Here is a 13932-nt window from a genome sequence, read left to right as displayed (position 1 = left end):
AAACACTATTTCTGTCTCTTTCTATAACAGTATGTCTATAACAGTATGTCTATAACAGTATATGTTACAAGCATATATTATTGCAAAATCAATAATAAAATTAAAGCAATAAAATTTTACGACCGACCGTGGTCGGTAGGACAAGGTATTGAGTGGAGTCGAACATGACTTTTTTATTTACAACTATTTAACATAATTTTAAATTTATCCGACTTTTCGGGTGCTTTACAGCGTGCGTGGTCACGGTGACTGAAGACAAAAGGTGTTGGATGTTAAATAGTTATAAATTTATAATAATACAAAACTTTAATCCGGTTAAAAAGTTTTTTCTTTAAATTAAAAAAAAAATGTTAAATTGGCTACCTCCTGACCTACACTTTATATAGCGTAAATATATTTGTCAAAAACTACACACAAAAAAGTTCAAAGTACATAAATTTATTTATAAAAAAAAACATAAATAAATAACATCGACTCCACTTATTAGACGCGAGACTATTTGAAATTTTTGTATATCAATGTGATTAGCACATATTATAACGTTTCGACAAGAAAAGGAATTCGAAGAGGGAAACGTCCCTCTAAAGTGCTCGAAGAAAATCATTACGCCAAAGAAGTATAACTTCTAACGCGTGTATATAATTATTAATTGTGAAGGCACGAACCATTATTGGAAGGTGCTTTTCCATTTTAGGTGATACTCTTTAGTTTAATAGTTTCAATATACGCTGTTAGATGGCGCTAATCCGAACCATTTCAAAACTACGATTAATTTTATGATCAAGTAAATAATTGCAATTTTTGGAATTCAAGAAATACATATTTTTAACGCTTGCATCTAATATTTATTGCACTTACCAATATATGGAGCCGTTGTGAACTCAACTTGCCCGGAGTCAACTAATTCAGTGACAGCTCTTGTGGGAGGAATGAGAACCAGGGACGCTTCGTATCTGGTCTCCGGTCTCAGGTCCTGAAGGTATGCTGCTGATCGACTGTGGTGTAGCAGCTCAGTCATGCTGTATATAGGAGTTCCTACTGGTCGATACCTGAGAAAAACAAAATTATATGTATAGGATCATTTGCAAGATACAGTTTCCTCGATATCCGAAAATAATTTGGGTATACCAGGATGTGACAGTGGTTGGTATTTTGGAGATGCACGGATGTACGTTGTCCAGGAATTAAGACCCTATAGTACACAAAAAAAGTAATGGTATTCATTTGTGTCCCATGTAAGAAGACTGAAGTATTAACAAAGTTACTGTTTAGTTAGTTGATTATCATGCCGATCAATAGATGGCAGTGTTTAGTCAACTATTAAGTTATCATGCGGAACAATAGATGACAGTTGTTGTATCTGGAAACGTGGTATAGCTTTCTCAGCATATTGTATATAGTCGTGACAGATTTTTTTAGTTTTTTTTTTAAGACAATTCACACCAATTGACCTAGTCCCATGCTAAGCTGGTGAAGCTTGTGTTATGGGTACTAGGCAACGGATATACATAGATATTATAGATAGATAGACATATAAATACATATTTAAACACCCAAGACCTAAGCACAACACCAAATGCTCATCACATCCATGTTCGTCTCAGCCGGGGATCGAACCCGGGACCCATGGATTCGCAGTCAGGGGTACTAACCACTAGACCAATGAGTCGTCAACTCGTTACGAGACGTTAACGAGAACGTTACTTGAGTTTTTATGAGATATCGAAGTGTATTATTATCTCTGCTCGCGGACTCCCAAGGAAGATTGAAAAGAATGTTTCAGTTATATTTCCTGTATTTCTCACAGAGGGCGTGCTCATACGTAGGACGCCGTGTAAAATGACTTGTCATTATAAAGACAAACATTATGTCTTACCGAACTTGAACTCCATCGATGAATTGCAGCTCATCCTCGGTGAAATGTCGCCAAGTTACTTGGGCTGTAGTGTCATTCACCTCTACCACTGACAATTTACAGTCGATATCTCTTCGTTTCTCCTCTGGTTCCTCAACATCCTATAAAAAGAATTTTTAAACTAAGTCATACAACGAAAACTGTTTAATATACCTATTTATGTTAAATAATCGCCTTTAAGAGATCGCTTATAAGCGATAAGGCCGCCCGTTTCCTTTCAGCCTTTAGATTTAAGTATAACCAAATTTTATGATTTTTATTTAATTTGTCTAAGAAGTGACAATTTGTAAAATCTCGTAACGAATACCCGAACTTCTAGTCCTATACAAACATTGGATTTATATGTTTCTATTTTAATTTCTTCATTTCGAATCGAACCCGGGAACTCTCTCTCTCTCTTTTACTTAGCCTACCTTTTTAGTAGGTCGATATCAACATATGGAACAGTTTTTTAAGGATAAAAACCTAAGTGGATTTTTTTTTATAAATTGTCTCTGCACAAAGACACATTTTCACATTACGATCTAGCCTAATTTATTTTAAGGATTTTTAACGTAAGAAAGTCCAATAACACTACTTACAGTCTCTATTAAGTGGAATATTATTATTCTATTTTTAAGTACTAAATAAATCTAAAACTTTCTAGTATTTTTTTGTACTTTTCCAATTTTGCTCCCCATAAAAATCTTCCTGAGAAATCATATAGATAAAGAGATTTACTTACTGTCAATTCACTTTGAGTTCGTATTGTGTAAATTTTACTCTCAGGTTCCACTGGCAGATTATGTAAGAGTAGTTTGCCACGTATTTTGTACGTTGTGTCCGGTTTGAGTCCAGCTAAACGGAACTCCAGCCGAGGAGTGGTCAATATCTCATCAGCTGGTGCGAATACTTGAGAATACCAATGTGAAACGTCATCATCGCTGAAAAATATTAAATTCAATTTATATTTTAGTGTACATACATCGTTTTCGGCATAAAAAAATCCAGGATTTCAAATTAAAAACCCATAGGAAATTCTATTCAAATTTGTTATTTTTGGTACATTCAGCGACATGTTTAAATAAAAGTAGTCATTATTCAAACGGTCCTAGATTTCGAATAACTTACGCCAGTTTTTACAATAAAATATGAAATTAATGTGACGATCACGAAAAAAAAAATATAGAACAGGTATCATATTAAAAATAACTCAAACTCAAAATATCTTTATTCATGTAGGTAAACAAGTACACTTATGAATTGTCAGAAATAAGTTAAATTAATTGTACATTTACATTTACTACTACGAGGTCAAGGGCGTAAAGCGGGTAAGAAGAACTGGCAAGAAACTGTACGAAACGGTAAGAAAATATTTAACTATGTATATGGAAATATGTGATTAATATACATATATACTTACTCAGTATCTGTGTATCTCAAGTCCACACTGCCTCGTAGTCCAACCAACACGGGAGGCAACCCAAACAACATTTTAATACTTGTCGGCGAGTCTGATTGTAACGAAATAACCGTTAACTTTCTATTTTCCTCTCCAAAACTTGGTATTTGTAACCCAGGTGGAAGACCAGCCAACGAAGGTTCCAAAGGATTAGAAGGTCTATGAATATCATTTTGGTTGTCTGAAAATATATCATCTGGTGGCGCTGTTGGTAGAAATGCTGGATGACTGCCTGGGAATCCTGGCGGCAGTTGACCTGTAAAACGGATTTGGACACATATAATCAAGTGTAAAACTAAATATATCACAAAATAGTTATTGAATGAGAATGAGAAATGTGCGATAGTTGATGGTGTGTTGAGTATTTGGAAGATTGAAAATGCCTGAAAAGAAAACTGTGTCGTAAAAAAAGATAGAAATGAGATACCAAGGCGAGGTCACTGACCTGCCGCGGTCGCTCGATTCTTTTCAGCTGATCGTCCAAGGTTTCGGTTCACATCGGTCTCTACTTCCATCTGACTTAAAATATTTTCGAGGTCGAGGGTAGAATACTTTGAAGGGCTTTTATGACTTTTTATTTGTTCATTTATTGTTGAATGTAGTCTTGTGTTAGGAAGAGCTCTAAGGAGAACCGTTTCATAAGGACTAGGAGCTTTGAGAAGCAAATGCTTGCGAATGTCTGGCTTCCATACAGTTTTTTCTACTGAGTTTGTCTTTGGCATGTCTTTATTTCGTAAAACGGTAACATATTTCCCTTGGCTATTTTGTATTATGTTATCGATTTGATTAATATCAATAGGAATTGTGTTTTTAGGAAGAGGATTAGAAACTATACCAGATTCATTATTTAAAGGTGCAAACATATCTCTGAAATATTGACTTGAATCTAAATGGCTAAACTGTTGATGCTGGATCATCAAATCTTTAGGTGCATATGCGGGAGTAAAATATTTAACAGTTTCTTTAGACGTTGGAATATTAACATCATTTACATAATGATCGGGTATTCTTTGTTTAATATCATTTGTATCCCACATATTAGTTTTCTCTTTTTTGCGATCATGAGTCGCAACTACGATCTCTGAGTGGAATTTTTTTGTCGGGCTTACATATGAGGTTTGATCTCCACTTTTAGTTGGATCTACTACTGGTTGGTTATTGAAATTTTTAGCAGAATCTACATCATACATTGCAAAGGCAGTTACATTTTTATGCTCATCTGCTTCTCTATAAGTATTGTTAAGCATGACTGGTACTAAGGACTTCAAATATTTAGGAATTCCGGTTTTTATAGGACGCAAGTGTTTAAAAAAATCTAAATTTGCCGAATGTAATCTTTTGAAGTTCATTGCTTCTGTGGTAAGTGATGGGGTGGGTAAAACGTATCTGGGTGTTGTCAATGTTGATGGAGTGATATAGTTATTTTTCGGATAAGTTTTATGTTTTTGAGTCGATGCGTTCATTCCAGCTGTAATGAGTGAATGATTAGCATGCAATGGTTATAATGATAAGCGTATGATAAGCTTATGATTTTAATGAAATGATAATAGTGCCAATTTTAATATACAATAATTAAACTCAAATAATACAAATTCTATTAAATGATTATTAGCCTTTTAAAGCGATTTATATTTCTGAATTTAAATTTGTACGTCAATATTAGCACTGTTTTTCGTTATATAATATATATAATTATTACAATGATATTAGCAACTACTAATCAATAGTTTACTGACTGACTAATCAATAGTTTAAAACCCAATATCTATATCCAAAATACGGATCGAAATGGTTATACATTGTGATCGGAATTTTGATGTCTTTAATTAAAAATTCATCGACTGCTATTTCGATTCCAGTGCATCGATTTAGTATTATTTAATTGAAAGTGGTATAGACTTACCATGCGGAGCACAGCCCCACTCCTTACAGCAGTCTTCGTCGGATACATTAACAGGTGCCGGCCGGTGCATTGGAGGGCATCTCAGGGTCTGAGGGGGCAAGGAAGGAAGAGGGTTGCAGGCTTCTTGACAATCCAACTCCCCATTCTCACAGAAGCAGTGCTGTTCGCAACCCGACAAATGAAGGGGAACCTCGCTCCAGTTTGGTATTCTTAAAATTAAAATTGAATTCAGTTCGATGGTCAACGGCACTCATGTTTAAAGCGTGGCTTGTGCAAATATTGTATATATTTGAAAGCCTCGTACCCTCCATTGGGGGCAGATTAAGTACGTATTTAAAATTCACTCAAATGTATTAAATGATATTATGTCAAGAGTGAAAAGTTTTAAACGATAATTTATTTATTAAAGTACAGTACTTAGTCCTGTATGAAGAGGATACCAGCCTTGCGATTCTGTAACTCACTTTTCGAACTCTCACAGCGGTTTTCGCTGCGGCGGTCGCGCTCAAATCAGTCGTCAGAAGCAGAGTTACAGAATCGCAAGGTAGGATATTTTTCGCAAGTGCCACGTCCATAATAATCAAATTGATTGATTTCATTCCACATTTTTAATGTTCATGAAGTATTATGTAGATAAGTTGACGATTGCAGGCATTACATTATATATTCAATGATTTTTAAACAATGACCTGCCTTGCGATTCTGTAACTCACTTTTCAGAATTGCAAGGCTGATGACAACGGATTATCAGTTGGATACATAAGCTAAAGTTTAACAAACAGGACTTACGCAACGCCTTTGTAATGACAGGTACCGTCGCTCAGACAACGGGCAGTCCGTGGGCAGCAATTGGGCGGCTGTGGGGGCGGACTTGGCGCCCATCGGACGCAGCCTTTGGACACTAATTCCAGCCCAACATGGTTAGGACAGACCAAAGGTGCACACTCTTTTGTATCAGGCCCCGTACATTCACATAACTCAGTGCATCCTATGTGGATTTCTTCCCCTGAAAATTTATTAGTAATCTTAACAATCAAATATACAGATTTACAATTTTCTCAACCAAAGAAAAAAAAATTATTAAAAAGAAAATTAAAACAGACTTAAAAAGTTTGGTCCCTGTGGAGGTACCTTTAAAGAATGAAGGAAAGATATAATAATAATAATAATAAAATGAATTTCCCCTGAAAATGTTTTTGGGAAACATGTCTTATGAATCGCTCTAAATGAAAATTTTGTAAATTATTTACTACACTTGCGATAAGCGTTTAAAGTGTTAAAATGATTTAATTTTAAAGAATTTTTTTGATAAATAAATATAATATATAAATATTTGGCCTTGACCTATAGACATCGGAGCGAAATCAAAACAAACTAATATTGTGAATGTGTATTTCCAATGTACTTCAGTCAGTGAAAAATATTTAATTTCAACTATGCAATATTAACTCAAGGCCAGTTAGACTATTGTGGTACTACAAGGGTGGCGATTAGTTATATAATATAACGTGTACTTAAATGTTTTAGAAAGATTTGGAATAAAAACTATGATTAAACACCTTTAGTGTCTGTTAAAATAATTAAATTATGACGCTATAACATTTTGTTGCTATAATCATTATATACAGTCAAAATCTGTTATAACAGCATCGAAGGGACTACTCATATTTGGTCGTAAAATAGTCGTAACAGCCGATGACGTTGTTATTAAGTACCTAACACATCGAATTCAGCCGGGACCTTTGATTTTGATCAATATAACCGGTGTGTTCTAAACGATGTCGTCGTAAACGGTTTTGACTATACCTACATATTACACAGATCCTTAAAGAATATTGAAAATATCTCACCGACTGCATAAAACTGCCCATCGTGATAACACCCCTCTTTTGTATTATCTGATCTTTCTTCAAGTACTTCATTATCATCAGACGCTGTTATCGTGAAATTGAACTTTGTCCCAGTTTCCTTAGTTTTAAGAATATAATCTCTTCCACCTTCTAGGTTTAAAATTAGGTTTTTATATCTCAATTCAACGTCAGTGTATGTTTGGCCACCATCGCTGCTAAGTTCTAGATGTATAGGATCCATTGAGTCGTTTGGATGGATTAGATTGACTTGGACACTATTGTTTTGGAGGACCTTTATAGATCCAATTGGTTCGAGAAGAACTAGGGGTCGTGACGCTTTTGTTTCCATTGCATCGTGTACAGGTTTCTAAACAACATTAAATAGATTATAATAGATTTCTTATCTCCGCTTATCACAGAAATGTAAAGAGTATGATTCCCTTTAAAACTACTAATTAAAATGATTATTTTCTTTTCAGTACAAATTATACCTAATGTTTTTTGTTTTACAAAATGTTTGTAAGGAGCTGCAATCATTACACCATGTTCCGCATGACATCTTAAGTAATAGATAATAATAAAATAAATTAAAAACAAAGATTTGTCCTCTATCAGCAGGAGTTGGCATGGTGTAATAGAAGCACGCACTTACATTCTCGTGGGAACAACACGCAAATACATAGTCGAGATAACTAACATCACCGCATACACGAATTCAAGTACGACCAGTCACCACAAGTAGCACCCGTTCACGAGTATGACATGGAAATTAAGGATATGGATATGAAAAAGTCTTTCTGATTATAGTTGTCGCGATATTAAGGCATTATAAATGTTCGCTAAATATTAATTTTACTTAGACAAAGACATACCATTTATTACATACGAAAACACACACACATAAACACAGAAAATAACAATACAATAAAAATTAAAAATTCCCTTTGTGTGTACTGTGGGTTGTAATTGGCCCTGGCTCAGCATTATGATGCTACTTACAGCAGTAGTGGATGTAACAGTGCCATTGTCAATGGGCTCCTCGTGCACGTCTTGGGAAACATCGCATACTTGTATTTCACAACACGCGTCCTTTGGGTCTTGCACATTGATGCACCTATCCGATTGTGGCATGCGGTTACATCTGTGAATATTGTGAAATGTAAGTAGAAAATTCATTCATTAAATTAGCTAGATTCAAGTATATTTTTAGCCTAATTCCAAGACATTTTTATTTTATTAATTTACTCACAAGACACTATTCTTACAGTACTAAGTCAATACGATATAATATTCTTAAATAAATGACAATTAGAACATAAAATTGAAAAAAATAAAGTTAAAAGTAAGTACAAATTTTGGGTTTTACCTAATAAATACCTACTTAAAAATCTCTTATGATAAGGTACCCGATAGAAGTTGAACAACGCTTTTAAATTGATCAGCTCACTACAGAACATGTCAAGCTCTTCATAGAGTTCATTCTACAATATATTAAAAGATAATGGCGTAAATGGTAGCGGTTTTAAATATGTATGTATTACATATAAACTCTACTCTGTTGGTGAGCGTTCAAGTATTAAGTCACGCAATTTGTTGAAGATTTTTGACACCCCCCCCCCCCCCCGTAACGCGCCGTAACGTTTTTCTGTAATAGTAAAATTTGGTTTCGTGATCATCCAGTGACTCTTTATACTATACTGGAAAGTCGAAAATAATATAAACGCGTAATTCAATCCCCGCCCCGCATCGTAACGTTTTACAAAGGACCCCCCCCCCCCTAAAATTCGTAATACTTGAACGCTCCCTAAGTTATGACTTACCTGGGTTTACAGGTTACGACAGAATTTCTTTCGCAAGTGCAAATCTGTTCGCACCCAATATCCCACTTCGCACCAACGTGGTAAGACTCGTTGCCGTACCGACAGACTTCTGTAGTCGTTGGTTTTATTTCTGAAAATTATGAATATTAATTAGTTGGAATTCGTTCTACAAATTAATTTAAATTAAGAATTTTTATTAACTACGTTGATACGTTTATTCGTAAGTATATGATAAGTAATATTATTAGTATTCCTATACTTATACCCAGAGTTAGGATCAATAATAATTTATTTGCAAGAATTTGGTACAAAAATGTTCTGGTGGTACAATCTAAAGTTCGCATATTTCGCAAAGTTCTTCAATTTTTGAAGATGTTATGAGTTATAGTCAATTTTTATATTAATTTTAGTGATAGAATATCACATTAATTAAATATATTATTACGTTATCAAATTATTATTAATTATACGTAAAGTTTTACGCAAATAATAATTAAAGTAATATTTTTTTCCAAAAGTAGTTCATTAAGTACATTATCATGAGGGTCATGACCTCCCTGGGTCACTTAAGATGTGCTCTTGAAGAGTTTTTAATACAATTTGTTTTTAACAAAACTAATCAATTTGCTAATGTTGGTTTTTAATTAAAATGGTCAACATATATGATATAAAAGGCTATTCTAATTATACAATTTGTATGTTTGTAACGAATTGGCTGAAAAAGTACTGGAACGATTTTAAAAATTCTTTCACCATTAGAATGCTACATTATCACTGGTTAATATAGACTATTTTAATTGCAAGAAAAAATAATAATTAAATTAAACTACAAAATGCCTATAAAATATCGTTCATCGCATGCGCTGCGAAAACTTTTGATCTTAGAACAAAAAAAAATCTACAATTTTAAAGAATACATCAATATCTACAAAAAATGTTTAAAATATATTCCACCCGTGCGAAGCCGGGACGGGCCGCTAGTTAAAAATAAAATAAACTACTTGCTTGAAAGCAGAGATAACATATACTTGTTTGTTTTTTATGCCTGGCAAAACACACCGTATTATTTTTGTATTTACTCCACAACAAAAAGAACATCAAACGTGCCATTATGATAAACTCACCGCCATTCGCGCACGCCACTATAGAACAGCATTCGTCAACCGGCGATTCAAAACACAGGGGATCATTGAGACGTCGTCCTCGTCGTATGTATGGATGTTTGCATCTCGGCGAACATTCAAATAAACCTCCCGGGGCACATTCACATGATTCGTCGCAGCCTCTATCCATTTTCTCTCCGAGCTTAAAAAAACAAGACGTTACTACCGTTAGTAATAATGTGTTTTATCGAAGTGTCCTGATCTTGACACATCTATGGCCGATGAAATGGAGTCTGCAAAGCCTTTACTCGTGACCAGGATTTTTTTTATATTAATAAATTACATATATTTAGTTCGCTTTTACTATTACTGATTATAACTTATTTTTTCGCAAATGAAATCTGGCCATAAATACTATTACAATTAAAAATAAACAAAACATTACATTTGAATTTGGAATCTGTCATTTTAATATTGTTCATTGGGTTTTCTCATTTTGGCGCCAATACATTGTACAATATTTTGCGATATTAAAATGGAGTGGGATGATAAAGAGAACCGAATCGCTGTGATTGCATTACACAAAGTAGGTATGGAGCAAAATTCAATTTTTAAAGCTATTCATGTGCTCGGTATTAGTAAAACCGGGCTATTAATAGGTACAATGAGACCTCCTCTGTTTGGCAATGAAGAATTTTCCCATGGAAAGATGCGTGCTTCTATTGATAACTGGCCTCAACGTTTAAAGGACTGTTTTTCAGCCACTGGAGACCACTTCGAATAAGCTTTTCATATTGTTTTTGTTTCATATTTATGTATTAAACAAACACACTGCAAAACTAATAAATGTTATTTGCAATAGACTTTTTTTTCTTTGTTTCAGTATTTATGGCAAGACTAGGTATATCCCTAATTAAATAGCTATATCATGTTCAATTTAGTTTAATAATAATCAAGATAAACGACGGATGGTGTTTGTAGACAGCGTTTGATACTATTCAGCTATCGTGTTTGCCTGTTTATAAACGGAATATTTAGGATGTTTAGAATACTCAACAACATAGTTATGCAGTTAAAATAGCATACAAACCTTGTATGTTATTTCATTCTCCTTGCACGTTTCCTCTTCAGACTTGTCTATTGTCATTAAGGGATTGAATGGTGCTTGAAGATTTGAATAGAATTTATCTGATATATGTTTTTGTTTATGGTCAGAAAGTTTCGGCAGTTCATCTTCTTCGTCCATATTAACATCACTGAGGTCAACGTTCTTTGGTTCTTTCTGGTTAGTTTGATTGTGCAGTGCATTTGCGAAATTTTGTAATTCATCTACGCTTAAATTGAGAAGTCTAGGTTTGGGTTTGATCATTGATTCTACTGCAGTAGTCTCCGTGGTGACGGTCGTTTCTGTTTTAACTTTTTCCGTTGTTGTTGATCGGGTTGGTGGTACAGTGCTAGTAGTTGTTGTTGTTGTGGGAGGAACTACATCTATTGTTACTTGTGTTCCCGCCTGTCCTTCGTCATCTTCGCTCATTAATTTACCTGTAATTATAACACTGTTTTTAACAAAAATGCTTGCTTTGACTCTACATACAATTAGTTAAGGGAAATTTATTTCTCTTTAAGAGAAATCTTTGCGTCTGTTAGATGAGTTGGGGCTCAACTTGTATATATATGTCACCGTAAAATTGTAAAAACCGTTAGATTGTAATCTATCTCGCGAGATTGTAAACTGTCGAAAGATTGTGAACCTCAACGAACTGCTTACAAATTAACGTATTATTATTCGGTAGTTATATGAAATTGTTGGGAAGTAAAATTAATCTGTAATTGACCAAAGAAGTTTGAATGATAACTAAGTTAGTGTAGTACAATCTACCGAATACCGATAACCGATAACCGATAGATTACAATCTAACGGTTTTTACAATTTTACGTTAACATATACATTACTAGCAGACTCGGCCAAGCGTTGCTGTGGCTAAGGTTTTTGTTATGTTACATAGTATTAACTATTCAAGGGAAACGGCAGGAGAACACCAGTCCACCGTGCTTTTTTGGTGGTGCATGTAGAATTGTGACTGTCAAAAAATAAACAAATAATTTGCAATAAAATAATATTGCGGCTATAAATTAAGATGTAAGCTATCCTATCTTTTAAGTCGGTTCAAACTGCACACGGTGTGCAAATTTAATTTAAAATCGGTTAAGTAGTTTAGGAGTCCATCGCGGACAAATATATATGTTAAGATTTATCAAAACTAAAACATTACAAAGTCGTGTTCATATTACAATGAAAACGAGGTTGCAATAGTTATGATTAGAACTTTTCTTTTTATTGACTCTCGGTTGTATCTTATGAAATAGATAACAATAGAACATGAACAATAAAAACTTTTTCTTTTAGTAGGTTTCACGAATAACTTTTCATCACAACAATTAGATAACTTAAACAAATCGCTATGCAAACAGTCATTTGTATCCAGATTAAAAAGAATATAATTATGTCGCGAGGACTGTATATGTACATGATATAGTGTATTATTATGTAGATAAACACACTAGAAGCTCAAGAAGCTAAAGCGCGCGTATTCGTGGATTTGGAGAAATTATGCAAACTTTAATATTTATAAATAAATAAAAAAAATACTCATTTGACAACAGTTCATTATAATCTATAAGATTTGGCAATATAACAATACATAATAAGTAATACATCTATCAGGGTTCCCAGCTTTTCCATAACAAACTTAATAGTAAATCTATTACTATAATTTATATATTATTTAATGACATCTTTTTTTTATTATTTTAGTTCTTTCAACTGCTTCCAACACGCCTGGGTGCAAGCACTAATTTCTGGAAGCCTATTTCGGTCAGTCACAACTAGATTTTGAAGAAAGTTCTTTAGGGAATTTGTATTATATTAAGTGATCTTCAGTTTTAAAGAAAAAGCCCTTACATGTGCGTTCTCACTTAAAATAACGAGCTTCTCAATTTCTGAAACATTACAGTGGCCAGTAAAGATTTTATAGGTATCAATGAGATAACCTCTTAATCGCCTATTTCCTAAATCAGGCAGATCAAGTGGTCTATTTCTTTATGGACTATTTAATTTAAGATTATATGAAATTAGTGTGTTCTAGTTTAAAAGTTGGTCGATTACTTCGGATCCGTTACATTAAATCAATAAAACCGTTATGATTGAATGCAACCTTTGAAAATTGAAACAATAAACGATTTGTTATCAAGTCAATTTAATTTTTATTATCTGTGCTTTAAGTGAAATTTAATAAAAACTGTTTTGTCTCGACTGAACGCATTTTAAAGATAGAGAAGATGGCAACAATAAATTATAAAAGTTTAAAGATACGAAGCGTTAAAAATTAGCTAAAGTTGATTTTATTGGTTTATTTTACCGGTGTTATTAATCTAGTTATCTAATTTTTAACTAGCATGGTTTGCTTCAGTTACTACAGTTGATTGCAGATCAGCGAGCACTAGCAAAAAAAATATTTTTAACCATAGATTTGTGATATATTAAAAACACAATATCACAAATCACAATAATTATAATAAAGACAAACGAACCTACGGTACGCCCAAAAAGCGCAGTCATCGCAGCGCATGGACTCCAATTTTTATTGGGTGCGTTGCAGGCCGTTGAGAGAGGAGTACACTCTAACTAACTAATATACCTGATATATTAATAACACAGTCTTACATCATGCTATACATCATTACAGCTTATAAACACATTGGCCTTATTAATTCCTACAATGGCTATCATCACGACGCTTTAAGGTCATGTTTCTATCATTATCAATTGATTTAATTATATTTTCTATTCAGACAAACAGATGCCACAGGGACAAACATTTATTATTTAATTTTATATTT

General features: G+C 33.6%; 1 protein-coding gene across 3 annotated transcripts in view; it reads right to left on the bottom strand.

The window, feature by feature from the left end:
• The window catches only part of LOC125050446 (putative epidermal cell surface receptor), a 43253-nt gene that overhangs the window by 5679 nt on the left and 23642 nt on the right, over window positions 1-13932 (bottom strand). For 2 of the 3 annotated variants that reach the window (XM_047650309.1, XM_047650318.1), the window contains exons 3-14: window positions 11123-11574; window positions 10054-10234; window positions 8930-9059; window positions 8109-8250; window positions 7110-7476; window positions 6049-6265; window positions 5260-5468; window positions 3802-4824; window positions 3318-3612; window positions 2640-2838; window positions 1877-2016; window positions 859-1049 (exon numbers count right to left, since the gene is read on the bottom strand). In XM_047650309.1, coding sequence (XP_047506265.1) covers window positions 859-1049; window positions 1877-2016; window positions 2640-2838; window positions 3318-3612; window positions 3802-4824; window positions 5260-5468; window positions 6049-6265; window positions 7110-7476; window positions 8109-8250; window positions 8930-9059; window positions 10054-10234; window positions 11123-11574 — 3546 coding nt within the window. The remainder of the gene's footprint in view (window positions 1-858; window positions 1050-1876; window positions 2017-2639; window positions 2839-3317; window positions 3613-3801; window positions 4825-5259; window positions 5469-6048; window positions 6266-7109; window positions 7477-8108; window positions 8251-8929; window positions 9060-10053; window positions 10235-11122; window positions 11575-13932) is intronic. The other variant, XM_047650328.1, reaches the window with a different exon arrangement.

Source organism: Pieris napi, chromosome 1 (genome assembly GCF_905475465.1).
Source record: "Pieris napi chromosome 1, ilPieNapi1.2, whole genome shotgun sequence".
Taxonomy (NCBI): domain Eukaryota; kingdom Metazoa; phylum Arthropoda; class Insecta; order Lepidoptera; family Pieridae; genus Pieris; species Pieris napi.
This window is presented reverse-complemented; position numbering and strand designations above follow the sequence as displayed.